This window comes from Mytilus californianus, unplaced genomic scaffold (assembly GCF_021869535.1).
Source record: "Mytilus californianus isolate M0D057914Y unplaced genomic scaffold, xbMytCali1.0.p SCAF_3, whole genome shotgun sequence".
Taxonomy (NCBI): Eukaryota; Metazoa; Mollusca; class Bivalvia; order Mytilida; family Mytilidae; genus Mytilus; species Mytilus californianus.
Genome location: NW_026262679.1, coordinates 63,018,340 through 63,045,227, shown reverse-complemented (window position 1 = coordinate 63,045,227; position 26,888 = coordinate 63,018,340). Strand labels below are relative to the sequence as shown.

General features: G+C 32.0%; 1 protein-coding gene across 1 annotated transcript; it reads left to right on the top strand.

Annotated features, from left to right (window-relative positions):
* Positions 1-339: 339 nt before the first annotated feature.
* LOC127733151 (arrestin domain-containing protein 3-like) lies at positions 340-26,360 on the top strand. The gene is made up of 8 exons (XM_052242490.1): positions 340-522; positions 6,790-6,843; positions 7,860-7,994; positions 14,335-14,555; positions 15,701-15,880; positions 20,565-20,747; positions 21,041-21,209; positions 26,005-26,360. The coding sequence occupies exons 1-8, from the start codon at positions 459-461 to the stop codon at positions 26,175-26,177; spliced, it is 1,179 nt and encodes a 392-aa protein (XP_052098450.1). The 5' UTR covers positions 340-458; the 3' UTR covers positions 26,178-26,360.
* The last annotated feature ends 528 nt before the right edge of the window (positions 26,361-26,888 follow it).

Below are 26,888 nucleotides of genomic sequence, written 5' to 3'. Positions count from 1 at the left end.
TTTAATTTAAAAAAAAAGTTTCCATAAAAAAACTTGACTTCGTTGACCATCTTTTGTCTTTCAGTTTCGGTGTCATTGGGAAGCTGTTTCATTGACTTATACCTTTCATCTTTTATAAAAGTTCATCGGAGAGGCGTATATTTTTATATTATTATTCATATTAGTTGATAGTGCATATTTACAATATAGCAAGAACCTGCTGGGACTCAAATAAAAATAACAATGCATATTGAATAAGCACTCTATATAAATCGACGTTTAATGGTTCGTCAAAGGTTTAAATATGTTCATGCGTGTACTTACAAGTTTTTATATGTACACACTTATATTTACAATTTAATCACGTTGCCAAAATAATGGATTTAAATACCGTTCTGTACTTCAGAACCATTTGCGAAATGTATGGTGTTAAAAATAAACTATTTCGCAATTGTCAGTTAATTTGTAAGTCATGAAACATGGGTAAAGTTAGAGCGTTCACGATAAGTTTTGCAAATACAAGTGGAATATTTTATCCTGGACTATGGAAAGCCTCAGCTGTCATATATTAGAGATTTACAAAACGTTATGCTGAAGCTTAAAATGTAAAGTTAAGCCAGCGTGATGTTGAATCGAGTCATCAAAATGCTAACTCTAAATTACAATATGCTAAGTTGAATCTGCGCAATGTTGACTTGCAATGACAAGTGCTTTAGTCGTGATAGTATAATGATAAGTCACGATGTTGTGATGATATGCCAAACACACGTAACGTTGGGTTTAAAGTACATGATGTGAAGTTGACGTTGCATGATGTTAGCTTGCAGATGGATACTGCTCAGTCATCTACATCGACAGCTATGATAACAAATAAAATGAATAGCTCAAATGTATGGTGCTGACTTGTTATTAATTAATGTTGAGCTGAGATAGTACGATGTTATACCATTGTGATATTACGATTAGTCTATCATGCAATCTGTTGATTTAAAACACCATGATGCACAGTTGAAAGTACATGATGTAGAGTTAAGATAACACGATGCTACACCACTATATTGAAACGAAAGGCTTACCATACAATTTGTTGACTTAAACCAACACGATGCAACGTGTTAAGCTAAGATGCTCACTTGAAACTACAGGACGTACAGTTGAAATTTTGTAATGTTAAGCTACGATAGCACGATGTTATATCATTATAATGTCACAGTAGGCTTATTATACAATTTGCTCGTTTAAAACTACACACCGTACAGTTGAAAGTACGTGATATTAAGCTAAGATGGCACGTTGTTATATCATTTGAATGTCACGATAGGCTTACCACACGATATGCTCGTTTAAAACACCACGACGTACAGTTGAAAGTACGGGATGTTGAGCTATGATAGCAATATCTTATATCATAATAATATCACGATAGGCTTGCCATACAATATGCTCATTTAAAACTACACGACGTACAGTTGAAAGTACGTGTTGTTCAGCTAAGACAGCCACGATGTTATATCATTAGAATGTCACGATAGGCTTATTACACAATTTTCTCATTTAAAATTACACCACGTACAGCTGAAAGTACGTGATGTTAAGCTAAGATAGCACGTTGTTATATCATTAGAATGTTACGATAGGCTTACCACACGATATGCTCATTTAAAACTACATAATTTTCAGTTGAAACTAGATGATGTTAAGCTAAGATAGCATGTTGTTATATCATTTGAATGTCACGATAGGCTTACCATACAATATGCTCATTTAAAACTACACAACGTACAGTTGAAAGTATGTGATGTTGAGCTATGATAGCACGATGTTATATCATAATAATATCACGATAGGCTTGCCATACAATATGCTCAGTCAAAACTACACAACGTACAGTTGAAAGTACGTGTTGTTGAGCTCAGATAGCACGATGTTATATCACTATGACGTCACGAGAGGCTTATCATACAATGTGTTGACTTGAAACTACACGATGTAAATTTGAAGAAGTTTGGTCTTGACTTGAAACAGTAAAATGTTAAGTTAAAAAACAGAACGTAAAGTCAAAATAAAACAATGATATGATGACGTGTACTTGTGCAAAATTGAAGATTTTTGGTGTTGACTTCGAATATAGTACAAATATTAAATCGTTTTATGTTAAATTGAAAGACAATAACGATGCGTAAAACATTACAGAATTATGTGAATTGAAACTGCAATTCTATGGAAAAGGATGAGGGACAAATCCCCAGGATTTTTTCTTCTTCATTTGCAAGTTCGGAGGCAAAATGATATACAAAGAAAGTTTTCCATAAATTCATAAAGAAAAAGAATTACCCTTCGCTATATATTTGTACTTGAATACAGATTTGCCTATATTTTACATGTTTTGTTTGGATTTTTTTTTATGATTAAAAACTAGACTTTTTTTTTATGAACAATATTTAAGAAAATATTTATCTATGTTGTGTGTTAATATATACAACATAATATTGCGCTTATAAGACTTCGGTTATGACTGTGAGGGTCAAATTTTACTCATATAAAATCACATCTATGTAAGAGTTAGCGGAGAATTTGTATTTACCACTCCCGTTTTCCACGAAATAAAACATAAGCATCTGGAGTCTTAATCTTAAAAAAAAAAGATCAACTGATATGACAAATAATACGGTAAAGTGTTGGACTGAGAGGGTCAGAGCTATATGAGAATGTGACCCCACCCCCGGCCTTGTTAGAGGTATCTGAAAATTTGAATTTTCTTTTCCACGAAATAAAACAAAAAGAATTGATGGGTGGAAGAATCCTACTGCTAGGGGGGGCCAACCCAAATATAAAGTATGGTAGATTCTGTTGTATACTTTTCGCTTATACATGAAGTCTATATGAAACCTAATGAAATTTTACCTAGAGCCTCCAGTCTAAATCGTCAAATTTCAAAAAAAGAAATACATCATTTACAGCAGTGCCAACCATTTTTTCCAGCACCAAGTAAGATAGTGCCCAGGTTTATGTATATATCCACTCGGAGAATATTTTATTTTTTTAAATTGGTAAAGTCATTGATGGACAATGACCCCTATAACTTATAATAAGAAGCCAATTAATGAATTCCGTTACTTATTTTCTTGTCCATAGTGATTTTCTTGGTTCTTTGCAGCTTCTCTCTGTTTATATGTGTTTTCAAAGAAAAAGAAAAAAATCAAAAATCTTTAAAAATTGTTAAAGTCCATGAATCATTTTGGTATTGCTTTGATTAATTTGTAGATATGTTTTTTTGATGTCAACAGTTTTTCTTTCTCTCTCTCTCTCTCTCTCTCTCTCTCTCTCTCTCTCTCTCTCTCTCTCTTATAGTTTTCATGAGTGTGGTCTAAATTAAAATCGATAGATTTTTTTTTAATTATTTGCAAAAATGTAGTTTATTCTTTTTTGAAAAACATAATAAAAAGTTTGGGCCACAGAGCATTTTGCAAGCTACAGGTTATGCAGTATTGTCAGATTTTGTATAAACTATACATGGAAAACTCAATGTTAGAAAATAAAAATAAAAATTTGGATCACGAGACTCGTTTTCTGTCTACAAAACGAAATAGATAAAGTCCCTACACATTCCATCATTAGAGACGAAATATGCCAAAAGGATTTCAAACTCATAAGTCGAAAACAGACTGGGCTAGGACGAAAAATGTTGTCCTGCCTTTATTTTAGTTGTAATCTCTGTCCTGCCTTTTTATTTTTCACTCTATTGGTCCTGCATTTTTTTTATTAGTTTATTCTGACTTTTTTTTTACATAAATTGTCATCCTGCCTATTTTTTTGCCAAGTTGCTCATTCTGCCTTTTTTTTTTAACTCAAAACTCTTGTCCTGCCTTTTTCTCAAATTTCATTCTAGCCCCCCAATAAAAATCAAATGGTAGCTCCCTAAGATGGCGGAAGACACCCGATCTACCCTAAGGACAATATATCTAATGAGGAAGAAAATTACAATTTCGGTCAAGTCGAGTTACTTGTAGATCTCCTTTTGTTGAAAAGGGTCATTTATCTATCTATTATACTGTTCAGGGGGAGGGGAGAATCGAAAAAAAAAACAACACAAAAATGGATAAAAGAAGGCGAAAGATACAAAAGGGATAGTAAAAATCTTAACCAAACTGACAATGGCATGACAAAAACTCATCAGCCGAAATAAACGAGAGAAAAAAGATCAAAAGCTAAACAAAACTGAGCAGCACGAAACTCTCAAAAAAAGGGTGATCTCAGGTGCTCCAGAAGGGTAAGCAGATCCTGTTTCATATGTGGCACCCGTCACTTGGCGATTTTGCAAAGAAAGAAGGAATGTGTTATAATTTTCGAGGAACTCCCCCCCAAAAAAAAACATGAACTACAGGGTGTCAAATCGATGAACATGCTTAAAATAGGCTCCTTTCCATAAAAAAGAATTGATGAAAATGTATTTGTATTTAGTGTACAGTGGCAAATATTACATGCATATAAGGACGAGAATATGTAAGTGTGATATGAATATGAATAAATCTTTGCTCTGTACAAGACATATTTTGCTTGCTTAGCCGAATTTCTAACAAACTAGTTGACAAACCGCCTCTGACAATCTATGGAAATCCAAATAGCATCGGTTATGATTAAGTCCAGATGTTTTTGTTTTATTTCGGGGAAAAGGGGTGCGTTTTACGTACAGTGGCAAATATTACATGCATATCAGGACGAGAACATGTAAGTGTGATATGAATATGAATAAACCCTGCTTTGTTACAAGACATACTTTACTGGCCTAGCCGAATTATCAACGAACTAGTCGACAAACTGTCTCTGACATTCTATGAAAATCGTAATCGCATCACTTTTGATTAAGTCCAGATTCTTTTGTTTTATTTCGTGGAAAAGAAAATACAAATTTTCAGATACCTCTAACAAAACCGGGGGGAGGGGGTCACATTCTGAAATATCTCTCACCATCTCAGTCCAACGCTAATGGTATTATTTGTCATATCAGTTGATCTTTGTTTTTTAAGATTAAGACTCCAGATTCTTATGTTTTATTTCGTGGAAAACGGGAGTGGTAAATACAAATTCTCCGCTAAATCTTACATAGATGTGATTTTATATGAGTAAAATTTGACCCTCACAGTCATAACCGAAGTCTTATAAGCGCAATATTATGTTGTATATATTAAAACACCACATAGATAAATATTTTCTTAAATAATGTTCATAAAAAAAAGTCTGGTTTTTAATCATAAAAAAAAACCCAAACAAAACATGTAAAATATAGGCAAAACTGTATTCAAGTGTAATATATAGCGAAGGGTAATTCTTTTGCTTTATGAATTTATGGAAAACTTTCTTTGTATATCATTTTGACTCCGGAGTTAAATTTCATTAATATTCATCAACTTGCAAATAAAGAGGAAAAATCCTGGGGATTTGTCCCTCATTCTTTTCCGTAGAATTGCAGTACTTCTACGCATCGTTATTGTCTTTCAATTTAACATTTATAAAACGATTTAATATTTGTACTATATTCGAACTCAACACCAAAAATCTTTAATTCTGCACAAGTACATGTCATCCTATCATTGTTTTATTTTGACTTTACGTTCTGTTTTTTTAACTTAACATTTTACTGTTTCAAGTCAAGACCAAACTTCTTCAAATTTACATCGTGTAGTTTCAAGTCAACACATTGTATGATAAGCCTCTCGTGACGTCATAATGATATAACATCGTGCTATCTGAGCTCAACAACACGTACTTTCAACTGTACGTCGTGTAGTTTTGACTGAGCATATTGTATGGCAAGCCTATCGTGACATTCTAATGATATAACAACGTGCTATCTTAGCTTAACATCACGTACTTTCAGCTGTACGTGGTGTAATTTTAAATGAGAAAATTGTGTAATAAGCCTATCGTGACATTATAATGATATAACATCGTGCTGTCTTAGCTGAACAACACGTACTTTCAACTGTACGTCGTATAGTTTTAAACGAGCATATCGTTTGGTAAGCCTATCGTGACATTCTAATGATATAACAACGTGCCATCTTAACTTAACATCACGTACTTTCAACTGTACGTTGTGTAGTTTTAAATGAGCAAATTGTATAATAAGCCTATTGTGACATTATAATGATATAACATTGTGCTATCGTAGCTTAACATTACAAAATTTCAACTGTACGTCCTGTAGTTTCAAGTGAGCATCTTAGCTTAACACGTTGCATCGTGTTGGTTTAAGTCAACAAATTGTATGGTAAGCCTTTCGTTTCAATATAGTGGTGTAGCATCGTGTTATCTTAACTTAACATCATGTACTTTCAACTGTGCATCATGGTGTTTTAAATCAACAGATTGCATGATAGACCAATCGTAATATCACAATGATATAACATCGTACTATCTCAGCTCAACATTAATTAATATCAAGTCAGCACCATACATTTTAGCTATTCATTTTATTTGTTATCATAGCTGTCGATGTGGATGACTGAGCAATATCCATCTGCAAGCTAACATCATGCAACGTCAACTTCACATCATGTACTTTAAACCCAACGTTACGTGTGTTTGGCATATCATCACAACATCGTGACTTATCATTATACTATCACGACTAAAGCACTTGTCATTGCAAGTCAACATTGCGCAAATTCAACTTAGCATATTGTAATTTAGAGTTAGCATTTTGATGACTCAATTCAACATCACGCTGTCTTAACTTTACATTTTAAGCTTCAGCATAACGTTTTGTAAATCTCTAATATATGACAGCTGAGGCTTTCCATACTGGACAGCCTGTTCAAGGCGAAGTACTTGTTCAAGTTCAAGACGAAGTGAAAATAAGAGGTTAGTTTCCATACCATAACATGTTGATACACGATATGTACTGTTTGAAAGCTTACATTTACATATTCCACAAATTTGCAGATCAGTGCAGCCGGTCGGATGCAACAATTATCGCACAATATAACTGATTTTGAACAAACGTACATAGTTGAAAGCCAGGCCTTACGGTGACCTCTTACATCCACGTCATTTGGACTGGTGAATTATTATTCAATTGGAAATCATACCACATATTCTTATTTTTTCATTTATATATTTCAAATACATTTCCTGCGAAGTGGATGGACGAGGATAAAAACAATGACAATTTAGACTGCCGCATTGGAAAAAATAAGCTTAAGGTTAGTTGGCTTGGACCATGAATTTATCTTGTAACAAGCCAACAACTTAGAGTTGCTGCATCTTTAACGCGAGGAGAGCGTGGTATTATACCTTTTAGACGTTGCTGACTATTTATATATCACACATAGACAAACAATCAAGTCTAACAACCGAACGGTCTAGACGTTCGATCCACCCTTATGGTTTAGTCGCATCAGCTACTGTAGGTACTTACCAGTATAAAATAAGGATATTCGGTATCATTGCAAACGAGGCTTTTACCCAACAGTGTCCAAATGACGTGGATTTAAGCACTTATCGGTCACAATACGGCCTTTAACAATGTACATAACCCATACTGTATAGTCAGCTATAAAATGCCCCGACATGACAAAATGTGAACTATTCAAACGAAAAAACCAACGGCCTGATTTATGATAAAACAAAACAAATACGAAAAATAAATATAACAGACGGCAACCAACGACAACCACCGAATTGCAGGCTCCTGACTTGTAACAGTCACATATACAGAATGTGAAGGAGTAAAACATGTTAAACAGGCCTATCTATCCGTGTGACCCTATGATATAAATGGTTACCGCATAAGGTATAAGTAAAAAGCAATAAACTTTTCTACAATAGTTTTCACAACAAACATTTACGTAAGTGATCATTTTTGGTTTTTTTTTCAGAGATACGATTGGAGTTTGGTGGCTTTGCGCATGTCCATTGGTCGGAGAGTCATGGAAGTGGGAAACACAGGAGAACAGTTCATTACAGTTCAAGAGAAGAATACTTCAAAGTAGTTGTTCCATGTTTATCACCACGTAATGTTTTTTTTTTTTTAATATAAAGTATATATGTATAAGTGGTAACAAATTATACACCCTGGCATCAAAAATACATTCAAACATAGAGCATCGAACCGAACAAGCTAAAATAATGTTAACTAAGAAGTAGATTTCAATTTTCATTTAAACACTGATCTGTTAGTTCATACAGCAGTAGTTTATTAGTTATGCCAGTTTGTTTGTCAATTACTTGAGTCTAAGTTCCAATTATCAATAATCATACAACATCACCAGTAGACTTTACCGTATAATACTTGCCGTGCCATGGTTTCGGGCCTTTTCACGAGAAGATCCGTATTCTTTTATAAAAATAACAACTTTTTTTAGAGGTGGCCAAACTATACTTAAACATTCTGTAGGTGATGTAGTTCGGCACTATAATATCAATTTCATTTCAAAATTATTTAAGAATGGAAGACCTGTGTTAGTAGTTTTATTTGAGTGTGAAAGCTTTGCAAAAAGCATATTTGTATAAAGCACGAAAGCGCTTTATACTAAAAATGTACGTATGGTTTCAAAAACTTCATGTTCACGCATATGTCTTATTATTCCACAAACCATATACATGAAGTAACTGATTTAGGAGTTAATATTCTTCGCATTTTTGCATAGGCAAATCCTCAAACATCTTTGAATTAAACATGTATTCAAATTATTGCACCATTGTCCTTTATCTGTCTTTCGTCTATATATATAGCCGGGTTTTAAACACTTTCAATTCCAATCTCATATTAGTTTTAGTCTTTTCGATTCCTGTCTTACAGTGAAGTTCTTCAACTTTGGAAACCAGAGTGATCTCAAATAGTTTATCAGAATAAAAAGTCATGATAGATATGCGAAATATTTCAGCAGTTAGTTGACATTTCATCTTTTCTGCAACCTCGAATAATCGCAAATACAAAATCTCTCCATAGTTCATAATGTTTGAAGGCAAATCCAATTATACGAAATTCTTTCATTCAAGTTTGTCATGGGTCACGGGAAAATGTCACGAATATTCAAATGACACAAAACATTCACATTTGTTTGCCAAGACGTGGGTGATATTTGCATTGGAATTTGTATGATGTAGAAGATACAGTTTTTATTTTCCAGTCGAATAAATCAGGTCCTCCCCGTATTCGACTCTCCCATTCGCGAGTTTATGTAGACATCACAGAGCAGCGAAATATAACGACTGAATCATTCGGGTCAGTCTATTAAATATTTAATTGTATTTAGACAAACCCCATCAAATGCAGTGTCTTCGGATCATACACTGTTTTGACTTTTCTGCTTAGACCTTTTTGGTTTTCATGTTATAGTTTTGACCTGCTAAGATTTTCGTCTGGAGCGTACATAATGATTGTTTTTCCTGAAACTCGTGCTGTGAGCACGGAAATAAAATCAAACGTTTGTTAACTACCATTGGCTCGGTACCGCTGGTGATGGATCAGTTCGGGCGGGTTTTATCAGCTCTTCAGTATTTGAATAAGATTTTGGATTTTCAAATATTTTGACCTCAATCATCATTGAAGAGATATTGATTGTCGAAATGCGCATCTTGGTGCAATAAAATTGGCACCATTAATGTTATTGCTTCGGTATTGACATATTTTGTCTGTACATTTCTAGTTCATAAATATGTGTAACCTTCTCGCAAAGCTGAATTCGGACGGTTTTGAATGTTTCGTTAATATCTTTTTTTGCTCGCAAACGTTTTTTTGTTCTTTGTTTTTTCACAATCTTTGGTCTCGAACGTACCTGATTAAGATTAGTCCAGACACACACTTTGCGCACACGTCAATCATTATCGAGATTAACAAGAAAGGGGCGTGGAAATGCTCGTCAGTCGTGTGCGCAGCTCAAATGTCGTGTATCCTTAATGATACTTAAAAAAGTCAAATTCTACCAGGCACTCTTTCTTTAACAAGAGAGATGGGTATAACTCTATTCTCTTTACCAGGTTAGGAGTCAGTTAAATCAAAGTTAAAGATCATATCTTTATATTGAAGACTGATTACAAATTTATGACATTCTTATGGGGATTGCTTCTACTTGTTTTTTTTTTTTTGGGGGGGGGGGGGGGACTTTTAGGATGAGCGTGCAGTTACTAGTACACTGTGTCTGGGAATCAGACAAAATGGTTTGAAATGATCACACACAGTAAGATTTATGATTAATTTTACATGGTTTTAAAACGTGTTGCTCAAAAGTCGTTGATCTTGGCTATCTAAAAGCTGTTTGAATATCAGATTTTCGCTTTAAGATTTAGTCAGCAGTAAATATCCAAATGTAACGTTCAGATTGCAAGCAATCAATGAACTATCGAATTTAGTACCCACGTTCATTTCAAGTATACATTTCACTGAGAATACTAAAATAATGAATTTCATGTGAACCAGTACGATTTATGACTTACATAAACCAAAAATAAATACAAGCAAGTGCAATATTTGCACAAAAGAAAGCAAAACGTACGAAATCCCTTTCATCAGCGTTTGACAAAGATGAAAAAAGAACGAAATTGTATTTTGAATCGTATTTTGATTAAATTTCTCCAGCTCAAGGCGAGGAGAATATGATGTATAAGCCAGGTTCCTACATATAAATCAAATAATCAAGTATTGGTGTAAATTCCAATACAGGAATGATACCAGCTGACATTTACAAAATACAAATACAAAAACAGACAAAAATAAACAAAAAACAAAAAACAAATATAAAGAGATATATTTTCTCAATGATAAGAGACACATATTTTATATCTACATTGCGTGGAGGTGTTATTCATACTATATTATCACTTCAAGCTATTACAATAAGCTTTAATACTACAACAGTTCTTAACAACATTATGTTTGCTTTAAATGAATGTTCGAATCATACATATCGCTTATTCCAGCTACACATACAGTACAAATGTCAGTATCATTACTTTTCAAAATGAAACTAAATTTATCTTGTTCAGACATATTAACAAAAGATGGAACTATATCACTTAAATTACAAAAGAGTATATTTCTATTAAATTCTAACGCTTTACATTTAATGAGGAAATGGAATTCATCTTCAATTCCATCCTTGCAAAGTGGACAAATTCTCTGTTCTAAAGGCGTTCTATTATATCTACCAACTTCTATTAGTAATTTGCTTTTACTAATTCTAATTTTCACCATTTTAGAAATATCATTTTTGTTAAGGTCCAGTAGGAGATATTTTTCTAATTCGTAATTATTTTTAACTTTGCGATACGTTCTTAGTTCATTACCATGACTATCTTTATTAGAGTCACAAAAAAGAGCTTGTTTCCAGGATTTTATGAATTCCTCCTCTAATTTCTTTTGAACTGAAAAAAGTAATTTTTGTCTTTGACATAGTATTTTGATTTTCCCAAACATGCTGAAAACCAAGTTTGCCTAATAACACTTTTATTTTACTACAAAAACCATTAGACATGTTAAATTTTTCACTGTATGCTTTCTTTACCATACTCTCGCTATTCATATTAATGATATGAATCCAGAAATTAATTGCATTTTTAAGGGCTGACAATGAAAGTGGGAATACCCTAATTCAGCAAGTACAGCATTATTCACAGCACCTTTATTTACACCCAATAAAAATTTAGCAAATTTGATTTGAATATTATTTGGACTAAAGTTTGCATAGTTTGACTCGATGGTAGTATTTTGTTTCACTAAACTAACAGTAGCCCAAACTTCACTGCTATATTATAAATTATGTTTAACACATGAATCAAAAAGCTTTAAATGTGGTAGTAAATTCATCTTTTCAGAATATAATAATTTTCTAATACAAAAAATAGCTTTGCTAGCCTTTTTAGATAACTGATCAATAGTTGTAGTAAAGATCCAGATGGTTTAAAAATTATACCTAGATACTTGTATTCATCAGTCAGCTCTAGTAGTTTTCCATTATAATAGAAATTGTGTTTTTTAATAATTTTTCCTGTTTTATTGAATATTATAATCTTTTTTTATTAAGATTAACAGATAGATTCCATTTATCACAAAACATATTTAATTTATCTAAAGCATTTTGCAGGCCAGATGCAGATTCTGATATTACTACTAAATCGTCTGCATAAAGAAGACAAGACACTTGTTTATCATCTAGGCATGCTGGATCACATTTGTGGTCAAACGTTTCAACCAGTTCATTTATATACAATGAAAATAATGTATGGCTTAATATACAACCCTGTTTTAATCCTACACATGAGGGAAATGTTTGTGTTAGTCCCTCTTTTAATTTTACAGAGAAAGAGACATCTTTGTACATATCTTTTAAAATATTAAAAAAAGACCCTTTTATATTATATTTTAGTAACTTATGAAAAAGGCCATCTCTATTGATTGTGTCAAACGCTTTTCTTAGATCTACAAAACAAGTGTATAGATGTTTAGATTTTTAAAGGTCTTGTCAATCAGAGTTTTTAATGTTAAAATGTGATCACTTGTTCTGCTATTTTTCCTAAAGCCTATTTGCTCCTTGTGTAATATACTGTTAGTTTCAAGGAAGTTCTCTAAATTGGTAGATAATATCTTTAAGAAAAATTTACATAAACAGCTAGAAAGAGCTATACCCCTGTAGTTGGAAGGATCATTAAAACACCCTCCTTTAAATATAGGCTTAATGATGTTTTCTCTCCATATAGAAGGAAAGATTCCACTTTTAAATATCAAATTAAAAATCAACACATATGTTTTAACTAATTTACCACATGACACTCTAATCATTTCGTTTGTTATACCATCACAACCAGCAGATTTTTTTAATTTTAAGTCTTTTACAACCTTTAACACCTCATCCGCAGTAATACTATCATTTAAACAATCATTATTACAATCAATACTACTAATGTTTTCATCAAAATTATTACAATGTTGAAAATTCATTAAATTTTTAAAGTACTTCAATAATTCATCATGTGAAATATTGGAGCTAGGGTATTCCTTCGCTTTGTCCTTTAATAAATTTACAGATTTCCAAAATTCCGAAGGGTTTTTCTCGGATAGGTCAAGTATATTTTTTAGTATTTTATTTTTATAGCCCCTATGTTTTTAACGTACAAGCTTGTTGAAGTTTTTTCTCTCTGTAAAAATTTTTAGTCTCAAACTAGAATCCCAAGGATTTCTACCTAAAGTTCTACAGAGAGCTTTTATATGCCTATATTTAACATCACAGTCTTTGTCAACCCATGTTTTTTTAAATTTTCCTTCTTTTTTGTTTATTATGCAGTTTTGATTCAAATCTGTTATCTAGGGTTGCTGCTCCCTTTAGTTATTTATCAAAATCAGAAACCACGCCGTCCACTTCTGATGTGCCTCACTTGCTATCAGCTTTTCGGTTTTTGTACAAATATTATTAAAACTATCATAATTTAAGTTTTCAATAAATTTTTGCTCTCGAATTGGAGACCATCTTATGACTGGTGGCAATTTCCGAAGATTACAAATGTCCTGTTTAGGACCCAATATATTACTACAGAAAATGTTTACGGTTATTTGACAGTGATCTGAATTATTTGGATGAAAGTTTTCAATTCTAAAGTTCATTATATTTGATAGGAATGTTGAACTACAGATACAATAATCATCTATTGAGGTTCCGTTGTAACTATGATAAGTTACTTTCCCTATAGAGTCTCCTAAAGTACGTTCATTTAAAATACGTAATTGGGAGCTAGTACACATTTCTATGATACTTTTTCCATAACTATTTGTACGTTGTGGAATTTGAGTATTTCGTTTAATTTGTACATTATCCGCAATGTAGTTAGGTGGAAGAAAATCTTCCAAAGGGTCATTTAGTTCATCGCATATAAAATCTATTTCTTTTGATTCAATATGAGCATTCAGATCTCCCATTATCATGACTTCACCTACTGAGTTAAAATTAAAAATATCAGTCTCAAGTTTTTCAAATATTTCTTTATCCATACCAGTTCTTAATGTATATGACGAATTAGAGGGTGATATGTACACAAAACAAATATAAAGATCACGTTTAAGACCAAAGTAGGTGTGGTCTAATTTAAACCATAGCATGTCATTCAGAGGTTTATCAACTAATTTCACACCACCTATTATTGTTCCATTTCATATTACATATATCCATTTCAGTTTATGACCAAGATAAACCAAAAATAAATTCAAGCTAGAGCAATATAGCACAAAAAAGCAATGCATCCATAATATTAACTACGAATCCCCTGCCCCGCAAATAACCGTATAACCAAGATATGAAACTTTTTAACCTGGAAAGAAAGAAAAAAAAGCGTTTTAAATTGTATTTTGATTTCATTCTCCAGCTCATGGCGAAGAAAAAATGATGTTACAACCAGGCTCCTACAGGTATCCTTTTCAATTCCAAATACCACCAAGTAGTCCATCATCGTTTGAAGGTGGAATCGGAAAAGTAAGGTATTATGTAAAGGGGACTATGGATAAACCGTGGGCTTTTGATGTGGAGGATGTCAGAAATTTTACAGTGCTGAACCTTCTCAATCTGAACCCAATACCTGAAGCGAAAGTACGTACCATGTTTTTTTTTCTTTTCTACAGATTATTTTGAAAAAAAGAATGACATTTTAGACAATGAGGTAATAGGGGTTCCCTTGGGCATATTTGTCGTAGATGGTAATAGGGGTTCCCTTGAGCATATTTGTCGTAGATGGTAATAGGGGTTCCCTTGAGCATATTTGTCGTAGATGCTAGAAGAGTATATGTCTTTTTTGTGACTAAAGTAAACCGTATCGAATTTTCTGTCTCTTAATTAAACTTTTTCTAGAAAGCTCTGTTCAAAAATGTAAACTCAAGTCATATATACTAAAAGAACCTCAAACCGGGAGTTAAGTCATTTATTTTGCGAAAAAAAAATGCAAAATCATTACCTGATAATCAGTGTTCAAATTGTTTATCAAGAATCATGACAAATGTCGTGGCACTGTTAATAAAAATAGCTCTCGGTAAATTCTCTGGAAATTATATTCAGTAATCATGGTGTGATTGATTGATCCAATGTTAGTAAATTGAAATAGGACATACCGAATATGCTGCATATGAAAAGATTTTCTATTGAAAATGTGTTAAATATTTGTATACTCTAACATAGAACCTCGTTGATAACGATATGTATTCACTCGAGATATCAATCCAGATAGTTAAAATTTCAAAATTTCAATTATTCAAAATTTAACTATCGAAAGTGGTAACGGGGTAACATGGAGATGGAAGATACCAAAGCCGTTTTAAGCGACAATCAAATTGCACAAGTCTAACGGGGTAAAGTAGAATATGTTTTGCTGGTGATTTAATTAAAAATGTCAAGTGCAATGTTCCAAATGAAAACGACTGGAAATTACACAAACAAAGAGGCAGCCAAAGGTCAATTTTATCGGAATTTATTTCACATCAGGGTAATTTTTCTTCATCTCTTCTAAAATTCCCAGTATAACATCAGATTCATATGTGTACTAATTTATTGGTAAACAGCAATTTTAATAGGTTTGTGCAAGAAGCACATTCTTAACCAAAACCAAATTCTATTTTGTATAATTTGTATTTCGGAAACGCATAAATTAATTTTGGTTAAAGGGGTCCTTCGAAGCATGTAATAGTAACTGATATTCATGTTTCAAAAGTATAAAGTATGTTAATCAATGTTTATTCCATCAGCAAGGACAAGAAGCTCAAGATTCCAAAACGCTGTGTTGTTTGTGTTGTGCCTCTGGTCCAATTTCGGGCAAACACAACATACCCGTTTCTGGTTATGTACCAGGGGAAGCAATTCAGATAAACGCTGAATTAATCAACCACAGCAACAGAAATTGTGAAATATGGATGGAACTTGTACAAGTAAGTAATTCTAATAAAGGGTGTGACACATTGTAATTACCACTATGTATATGTAATATTGTAAATGTTGTTAAATTATTCAACCCTTCAAAAATTATTTTAATTTATTGATAAATGAATAGGATATAATCTAGACATGTATTTTTGATGTCACAAACATGTTGAAATTGACAAAATATCTTTTTTCAGTAAGGCCTATTTCGAATTGTTTTGCATTGAATCCACGGTTTATAGCACTAATGAAATGTTTTAGATAAAATTCACAAACTCCTTACTGATCTCGTCTGATCTCTGATAGTCTAATGTCTGAATGATGTTATTTAAAACAGAGATTTATCATAATCTTTATTGACTTTATTATAAAATTCTAGGAGCCATAAAAATGGCCTCAATGTACCTTTTCCTTTCTTGCTGTTATTTTCGATAACATAAAAGTTTTAAAAAAGTTTCGTCTTCGTAACACAATATTGTACCAAACTCATCGCTCCTTTGGAATTGGCCAATATATATATATATAAATCAGTACATTTTTAAATGTGAGTTGAACTTTACATTATTAGATGTCATATGGTCAATTTTATCGTTTGGTTGCTCTCTCATTTGCGTCTACCCCAAATCTTCTTTGATTCAAATCAATGGATGTACACAAATCTATAAATATGTTGGTTGTAAATCTTGATTCTAATATGACCCGAAAATTGTTCGTTCAAAGTTCACTTTCAGAATTTTGTATGTTTTTATAATTCATGCTTTTTATTATCATTCCGAGTCGTCATTGGTTTTTAATAATGCAATAGTTCATTGTATAGTACACTATTCAAAAGTTACTTGTATTTTACACTTAACTATAATCCTTTCATTTAAATTAATTATCAAAGATTTATATCCGTCTTTATGATAGAAGATTGTGTAACAAAGAATATAATAGATACATTGACACTAAGTGATAACTGCCGAAAGCCATTCTTCACAAACTTATACGAAACGGTTTATTCCCGATTGTCCCACTTTTTAAAATTATAGAGTTCTGATTGTCCCACATGAAAAGTTCTGATTGTCCCACATTATTTTATGAAGTAAAATGTTCTTAGATAAACAAGGTAACTGTTGTTTGTTTTGCTAAATAAACAAGAATTAATAATTGCACATTTAATACTAGTTTTATAAAAGTAAAAAAAAAATTTTTTTTTTAAATCATTAGATTAATGCACTTTTGATTAAAAAATATAAATTATATTTTTGATTTATGAAACATATCTACAATGTTACGTTATTTATAAAACAAATGTCAATACCGTAATTTTTATAACATTTTCTCTAAAGTTTTTAAATAAATTTAGAAATAATGCATGCACTTAAACTCATTTACATTCTACACCCTACACAAACTTGTTGATGGAGAGATGTTGCCATTAGTCTCTGCAATTTTACTGGTAAGTCTGCTAACACCCAACGTCAGATTCTCAATTTTTTTTGTCACTGAACCATGAAAATGAGGTCAAGGACATCGGACATATGATAGACGGAAACTTTGTAACATAAGGTATCTGCATACAAGGTATGAAGCATCCAGGTCTTCTACCTTTTGAAATAATAAGCTTTATGCAAATAGTTTACGCCGCCGCCGGATAGTTATACCTATGTTTCGCATACTGCGACTTTCGTTGCAGGCGAGACAAAAATAAGAAGATGTGGTATGATTGACAATGAGACAACTCTCCACAAGAGACCAAATGACACAGAAGTTAACAACTATAGGTCACTATACGGCCTTCAACAATGAGCAAAGCCCATACCGCAAAGTCAGCTTTAAAACGCCCCGATATGAAAAATGTAAAACAATTCAAACGACCTAATTTATGTACAAAATAATGAACAAAAACAAATATGTTACACAGCAATAAACGATAACCACTGAATTACAGGCCCCTGACTTAGGACAGGTACAGTTGAAAAGGGCTTATCTCATCAGATGGGTACAAACAGAAATACATCTAATAAAAACATAATGGACGTGGACGGCTACTTATACATCCCCACAACAAAAAGACATTAAGTACAGATGTGAGAGTACTCGCAGTTACTGACAGCTAGTTCAAAGCCAATAAAAACCATTTGAAATAAGTCTTCTATAGGTACAACCTCATGCATGCTTTATTGTTGTACTTATGTTTTATGTGTGCTTTTTTGTTGTACCTTCTGCATTGTATGTGCTTTAAAGTATCTGTTTTCATGTCGTGTGTTTGCCTATTAAAATAAATTTAGCTGTTTATTATATGTGCTTTTTATATTAAGCTATTTATTATGTGTGCTTATTTGTAACTCTTAAGTACATATTTGTGTAAAATTTAGTAGTGCTTTATATGTGCTATTCTATGACTTCGTATTATATTTTATGTTTGATGATACTTCAATTGTGCCAAATATGTGCAAAATAAAGTTACATTAATTAGTAACCTGCAATTAACAGCTACACACTATAAAATCAAATTAATCACTATCAAAACAATTCCAGATTGTCCCACATTTAAATTTCCCAATTGTCCCACATACATATTCCCGATTGTCCCACAACATTTCATTACTTTTTTACATGTAATTTCAAAAAGTGGGACAATCGGGAAGACACCTACGAAACATGTTTTTAATCCGTAATCCCCGCTTTCGGCAAAACGCGATTTATAATATTTGATAACAAGATATTTTGATTGGTTCCTTTTCTGCATGTCAAGCAGTCTTTTAATTTGTATTTTATATTTGTTTTTATGTTGTTATTCAGTTATGTTTTAATGATTGAAGTATATGGATGCGAAATAAATATGAAAACTTTCCAGCGACTTGGACTTTATTTAAGATACCGCTAGTTTCCCCCGAAACTAATTAATATGATAGAGGTGACCAATAACCTGGTCATACTAACAAGACAGACAAGACAAGACAATTTATTCTTTAAAACCATTGTATACACATTGGTACAAGAATGAAATAATAAAACATAGTATACAAATAAAGTGTGCACATTACAAGATAAAAATGTTACAATTACTAAACAAGATCATTTAGTTATTATACTAGAAAAAAAGATACATAGGCAAAGGCTAACCAGGAAGACCTGCTAGTGAGTTTATAACCTTTTTCTGTTTTCTCAAGTCGTCTAGAGATCTACAATTCAGAAGAAAATGAATTTCCTCACCAAATTCTTGACATTGATATAAATTTCAATATCTTCTTTGTCTACCTAAACCTATCCATCTACCAGTTTCAATTGGTAATCTATGATAGCCAGTTCTAAATCTACAAAATATAACCCTATCTCTATCTAGTAGTATATCTAAATAGTTTTCGAGTTCAAACTTATCCTTATATAATCTGTATGATAAGCCTTTTGATGAATTACATATATCTGAATGCCAGTTTTGTTGAAATTGGTCAAATAACTTTTGTTTTATACTATCATTTAGCTATTTTGTGCTAAAGTCAGTTTGTACTAACCAGATATTACTATAACCACAAGTATCATGAAATTAACCCATTCAGACGTATAATTATTATGTAAGTATTTAAAATACATAAAGTTAAACAAAATGTTTGAAAACTTATTTTCTTTGCCGTGAACAATTCGAGCCCAATAATTTACTATATGCAGTTTAATGTAGACTGCCATGGGATACACAACAAGTTCGCCGTATAACATAAAGTTTGGAGTCGACTTCTTTAAGTTCATTAGTAGCTTACTTATCATAACGAGTGTCCTAATGTAACATTATAAGTACCACTCCGCCCTAAAAATAGTAAAAAAAGGAGATTCATTGGTGGAAAGCCTACATGTATTTATTTTTGAAATGTTTAGTCACACCAAAAATAAACATAATTTCTACTTTTAATCAAGGTCATCTGAGACATAATTATGAAATGCACTATAAAAAATTGGAAAGGAAGATAACTCATTAATTTGTAGTACTTTCCTTTGAAAGTATAAATTTCTTTCATGATCGATATATGGAAGGCATCACAAATACCTTGTTTTCATGATTTTTTTCTAATTTGATACCATTGGTGGATTTGGTTTGGTTATACAGTGTAGGTAACAATCATTCTTTCATACTGCTTCAATATTTTTGATTTTTCATACATTGTACTATGTTATCTGTAATACATGCCTTTGTAAAGGTGCGAAATACCTTTTGCAGGAATAAATTGGAAACAGATGTATATGAACAAAATAAACTATTTCTACTAGTAAACTAAATGCAAAGAGAGAACTTCGAATATGAACGGATGAATACTGAATCCAACAAATGTTCAACAGGTACAAAGTCTAGGTTCCTTCTTTAACACAGTCAATGGAACCGAAAACAAGGAACTCTTAAACTAATTAATGTATAATTTGTTGTATGCATGCATGTTATATGTAATTTGTGTATTTTGTCACACACTGTTATGACTACAAATATACAATATATTAATATTTGTTTATAGTTATATAACTTTAAATGATGTTCAATTTATTTTTGTATTGCGTTTTATTCGTGTACTTTATGAGGAGCCATATTTTAGATATACACATAGTATGAAGCAGAAAAAATGCTACGGCGGTTGGTTAATTTTTAGTTTTAACCTGTAACTTCATATAAACAAACTGTTGTTGCGATACATATTCATCTTAAGTAATTTTTTTATTCAGTCTATCAGATATATAACTGCAAGAAAAACTAGAACTGTGAACACTGTTGTGCAAAAAACTACAGCAAAGACAGTAGGCAAAGGTGACTCAGATTACTGGAGAGGGGAACAGATGACAGTACCACCGTTACCATCCACTGGCCTTCATGGCTGTAATATAATAGACATTACGTATTTTTGGGTTGTACGTATATATAGTTTATTTGATATGAAAACTTACATTCAAACTCTTTGAATCTTTTAAATTTGTTTTGCATATATTTCTTAATTTTTATTGGCATGGCACCAAACTGAATAATGGTCTGGTTAGAAAGCCCTTTTATTTAAAGGTGAAACTAACCTTAAAAAAAGAGCAGTCAATTGAAAAAAACATAAAAATCAAACAATGAACGTATAATATATGTTCAGGTTAAATAAGTTTTCTTTACTGGTATGTGATAATTTTTACCAAGCTGTTCATTTTCTTTTCTTTTTTAGTTGGTTTGTGATCCCTCGGGTCCAGCTATCAATTTGAGAGTCAATATTCCTATTATAATAGGCGGAATTCCACTAGTTTCTGCTGCTCAACTGTATGGCAATGTCAATCCCATGAATACTGGAACTAGCTCGTTTCCATCACCATTTCAAGTCTTTCCAGAAAATGTCCGTAAGTATATTTTTATTTTTTATCTAATGCACTGTTTTAAAGGTTACATATAAGGGGACATGTATTATTTGATTGATTGATTGTTGGTTAACGTCCAGTGGCAATTATTTCATGCATGTTCATGACGAATGTGTTATTTTAAAAAACGGAAAATAAAAGCGAAACTACAAGTGAAAAATGGAAATAATTTCACGAACGAATTGTGGCGTTCTTCTTATTTGCACGCATATGGCGTTAAAGACTTTTCAACAAGAAAAGATACGACACACTAATGATAGTTACAGGATGCTGTTACTTAAAGTCCCCTTAGATCCCAATAATCATATTGGCTTTGAAATCAAATTGCTCGATATATAAAAAAAAACAATTTTGGTCAACATGTTTATAAACTATATACTAGATGCGAAGATACATATTTTCAAAAATTGTAGGCCTGAGAGTCTTTCAGGAAAGTTACCAAAATTGGAATCACATCCTTTCAAGTTCAATTGTTCCATGTCAAAGGTTACTACAGGTCATAAATGTTCCCAAAATATATGGTTGATAGGTTTCAGAAAAGTTACCATAAATTGGATTCACAATCCGTCTTAATTGTTCCATGTCAAAGGTTACTATAGTTCATAACTGTGATAAGTTTCAGAAAAGTTACCATATATTGGATTCACACTCCGTCTTAATTGTTCCATGTCAAAGGTTACTATAGTTCATAACTGATAACTGTGATAAGTTCAGAAAAGTTACCATATATTGGATTCACACTCCGTCTTAATTGTTCCATGTCAAAGTTTAGGTCGTAACAGTTTCCAAAATATATGGTTAATATATTGGTGCTTTTCCAAATCATAACTTAACTTTACCAAATTTTGAATCACATCCTTTTAAAGTTCAATTGTCCCATGTCAAAGTTTACTATAATAGGTCATAATAGTTATCAGAATATATGACAGTTGTATTTCACTTGTTCCGTTGATTGATATCGTATGATTTTGTCAGTTTTTTATGGACTTCATCCTTTTTGAATTTGCCTCGGAGTTCGGTATTTTTGTTATACTTTTTTGATAGGTGTTTTTCTAAATCATTATTAATCTGAATGAATTCCAAGAAAATTGAAATTCCATCCTTTGAAATCCAATTGTTCAAAAATTTGAAATTATTAAAATCCAATTGTTTCATTTCAAAGTTTGGGTCATAACGTTACCACGATTATATGGTTGATAACAGTTTTTTTCAAATAATGTTGTTCTAATCAGACTTCAAGAAAATTTACCAAATTGGAATGTCATCCTTAGAAATCCAGTTGTTCTAACTAAAAGTTTTTGACAATATATTTTCAAAAAATAAAGTAGCTATGTACCTTTTTAAAACAAACTGGGTCTGAGAGTGGTTAAGGAAATTAACCAAAAGTGGAATTGGCAAAATAATTATATCATATGATTCAGTTTGTCATGTTTCGAAGTATACATGTAACCCAGTGAAAATTTGGTTACAATTAATGCAGGAATAACTAGCGACATTGTATTACAATTAGAACAAAGCTGTGAAAATTTGGGCTCTATAAATAACTGAGCAAAAAACAATACGCCTCTAAACTTCGTTAGAGAGATTTAATATAAAAAATAACAGTTAACATAAAAATAGCCCATTAGTCGTACCAAATATTCACTGCATAAAACATTTCTCCGTTCAAAGTTCACATTTGTAATAATGCAGAAATGGTTTACCTAAATGTTTCCGCCTGGCATGATTAAATCAAGGATTTATATAGTCTTACTATATAAATACTTGATTAAACCCGTTATTGAGATAAAAAACCAAGTTACACATAAAAAACAATAGAAAAGACATCTAAAGATCGATAAATGGTCTTAGATTAGAGATAGGCGTATAATCATATTTGTCAATCTCTAAAACCACAGTCTTTACGCAAATACCCTAAGCACGTGGTATGTAGGAGTAAGAATAAGGACAGCTCGGTTTGTTTTCATAAGGACGGCTTTATGTAATTGTTTCTGACCTATTTGGGAACAATCCTAATGTTTGAATTTAATCAAACAAAATTTTTCTTCTTCTAGTCCTTCTGATGACCGGTTAGGATGATTTGTCAAAACATAAGTCTAAATCAGTCAGTCTATCGAGCACAGAGTAGACATGTGTTGCATTTTGTTTGAATGGATCAATCAAACCCATCGACGTTGTTAGAGTTGAAAATGTTTTGGTTTGCTGAACCTACTGTTGTCAGGCATTCCTGACCATGAACACATTCTTCTTTTATTTTAACTTGTAAAACCAAATTGAAGCCTATAATTTCCTATTCTTCTTTTGGTTAAAAACACTTTGCTTAACCAATCTTTAATTCAAATGTGACAATAAAGATAATGACACCAAGCTGCTTAACCTGGAACCATGAATATAAAAATGGAATCTTGGAAACTTGTACATGTATGTAAAATATAAAACACATGGTGGGTCATCTTGGACATTCTGTTAATCATACCTTAAACAGTATAGTGTTTATTGTATTGTTTGGAGATTTGTATTTAATAATTATTTTTTACTGGAATTCTCATGCTCTTTGATTTTTACGAAATATGTGTCCGTTTTGTAGTGCGAGATGTATACATGTCAAATATATTGCCACTATGGTCGATATATTGCCACTTTGGTCGGTCTAAAGAATTAAACCAAATAACCGGTTCATAGATTTCTAAAAGGTTAACATTCTTAAGATTTACTGTATATGCAAATGATTGAATAAGGGGTATTTGAAATGACGGTATACCAGTTACGTGGGATTTTTCAGCTTAGCGAGCTACAAAATATGAAAAGTACAATCTTGATTTCTAAACAATAACAGAAGGAAACAAACATATGTTGTAAACATACACATCAAAAGCTTGAACAAATATTGCATTTTATTTAGGTAGAATATAAAATCAATGTTTATACTTTGACAAATTGTATTTCTTACAATATGTTATCAAATATGTCATTTGTCTTTTAAGACGAATACTTCTATGTTATGAAAATAATGCTCACAAAAAAGTCTTTCACACTAATTTTAACAAATTTGATGAATTAAAAAAAATAGCTACATGTACATGTATAAGAGCTCATTTTCAATACTATGCGACCCTCTTGAAACATTGAGTAACACAATAGCTGACTGAAGGGGAATAAAAATGCAAATGCACAATCAACATCTTTGTTTTCGATTCAAAATTCTTAAATGAATGACAATAGAAATACTGTGCAAACTACAGATCTTCTATGGAAGTTTACCATTCGTTGTTTTTGTAGACTTTGTAGGATATTCATACAAAATATATCAAGAAATTTTCAAAGCTTTTTGTTCTTCTCATCTTAATTTTTGAAAGTTTAGATGTTCATATCCTTAGGTTTTTTTTAAGTTCCATATATCTTTAAGCAAATATAAATTCTAAGGATTTAGTTCAAAAGGGTCAATATTGGCCCTATAATTCTGTGAAATTTAAATAAACTAATAATAGTAAACATCTAATGACAAAATATGTAAAAACATCTAACAAAATCAACACGTTCTTACGCATTATAACACTTATGATGTCATAATTGTGTATTCTTAAAAAGAAAATAATAATTTGAACTTTTTGGCTACATTTTATTAGTTTTTGCTTCAAACGACATTGGCAACATGCAAGGACCACCATCCTATTTTGTAAGGATGTGTATCTTATCCATATAAATCTTTGTATAACAAATTGATTTTGGTCGAAGGCTGTGGCCAATTTTTTTCAGAAGGAAATAGACCTTACAAATGCATAAAAACAAGCAAACTGGCTAAAAATCCTGTAAAATAGCATACTTTTGAAGCTGTCAAAATGGTTTAGACGAACAGCAGACAAAAAGGGTCCAGTTTATCTAAATTATAATATTCAAGATCATAATTATAAATTTTTTGCATATGATATAACAAAGATCAATTTTAAGGGCCGAATTAAGGCCTTTGTGGCCCTACTGTTTTGCATTTTGGATAATAGAATTCAACCAGAATAGGCTCTTGTTGAAGTGATGATCAAACAGTTATGTTTAACAATTATCCTTTGTATTTGGTCCGTTGTGATCACATTACGATTGTTTCTGTGAGTTTTGCTTTCGTGACTATGTGACTTTTCGCAAGTTTCGGAACTGAAACAAACCGATCCGATACTTATTGCAAACTTGTCCAACTATTGTATAGCCAAATGGAGTGCCTTTAAAGAAGTTGCTGTATTTTGTATCGTGTTTCAAAAAGGGACCAAAAGGGGACTTGGAATATGGTGTGTTGCGTTTCTATATTTGATATATAGTACTAAGTATCCGTAGCAGAATGCGATATATGGAAGTTGTTCACACCCTCGTCATTTGATCACCGGTTGACAGTTTTCACATTTGAAATCATAACACATCTTCTTACTTTATACAGTAGACTTTATATATATTGTTTAAATTACAAATAATGAGTACCCTTCGCACCCTCCTCGTGTTGTTTTGGAGACATCGTCCATGCTTATTCTTTTGCTTTGTATAAAGTGGGGAAAAGAATCATTTCTGAGTCGAGGGTGTCTCTAAATCAACAGCATTGTGGATAAACACAGAATGTCTAACTTATGATATCGTAATGTTTAACAATGTTTATGAAACCAGGACTTCCGTTTGTGTATGTCTCTGTTTATTCCGTCAAAAATGGGAGTTTAAAAGGAAGCCGAAAATTGTCGATGTAGACATAATTCATTTATTTAACTAACATTCATAATTTATTTATTTTTGGTTATTCCAGCGCAACCAGTATTTGCATCATTTTCAACTGGGAATCATTTACAGAACCCTGGACAGGCTGACAACACGGTAGCGCCATCTGGTGACAACCAACAGGACGATATGTTCACACCTCAGTATCCATACTATAATTGGAACACGTACGACACTACATTCAAACCAACTTCATTCTAGATGAAAGCTGTATTGTAATGGTCTTTTCTTTGATTATATAAAATAATTCCTTAAAAAGTGACACTGACAGGCACCTGGCAATTAATTTAAGACTTTAAAAGCAATGTCTGTGATATTATGTATTTTGATATTAATTTGATGCATAAATAAAGTTTGTTAGTAATGGATTTGCCATTTAACCTACCTTTGGGATTTATTTTAATGCCATCAAGTAGGACAACGGACGTTCTCCTGAAAAATCGTTTATAACATAACAGCATACCTTGAAATCAAACTACTTTTTCTATATGTAAATAAACAACTACACGGTTTTATTTTTTTTCACTGGCGATGGAAAATACATATGCGGGTGCATATTAAACTAAAATTATGACAGTAAAAAATGTTTGACAATCAAAATTTCGTAACATTTGCAAAATGAATACCGGTTGAAGGAATACCTGAAAGACCTGTCAACAGAATTACAAATTACTGCCTTTTAAAACCTTACCCAAAATTCCACCCCCCCCCCCCCCCCACACACACACACAGCACAAATAGTCAGCACCAAAGAAAAACAAGATACTAGTACATGAGTTCTGTTTCAGTGGTTGTCGTTTTTTTATGTGGTTCTAAGTGTTTCTCGTTTTTTAAATAGATTAAACCGTTGGTTTTCCTGTTTGAATTGTTTTACACTAGTCATTTTTGGGTCCTTTATAGCTTGCTGTTCGG

Coding starts and splice junctions, on each gene's coding strand:
- LOC127733151 (XM_052242490.1), top strand. CDS start 459: ATGGGTAAAGTTAGAGCGTTCACGATAAGTTTTGCAAATACAAGTGGA. Junction 523..6,789: donor TGGAATATTTTATCCTGGAC/TATGGAAAGCCT, acceptor TCCATACTGGAC/AGCCTGTTCAAGGCGAAGTA. Junction 15,881..20,564: donor TATGGATGGAACTTGTACAA/GTAAGTAATTCT, acceptor TTTTTTATTCAG/TCTATCAGATATATAACTGC.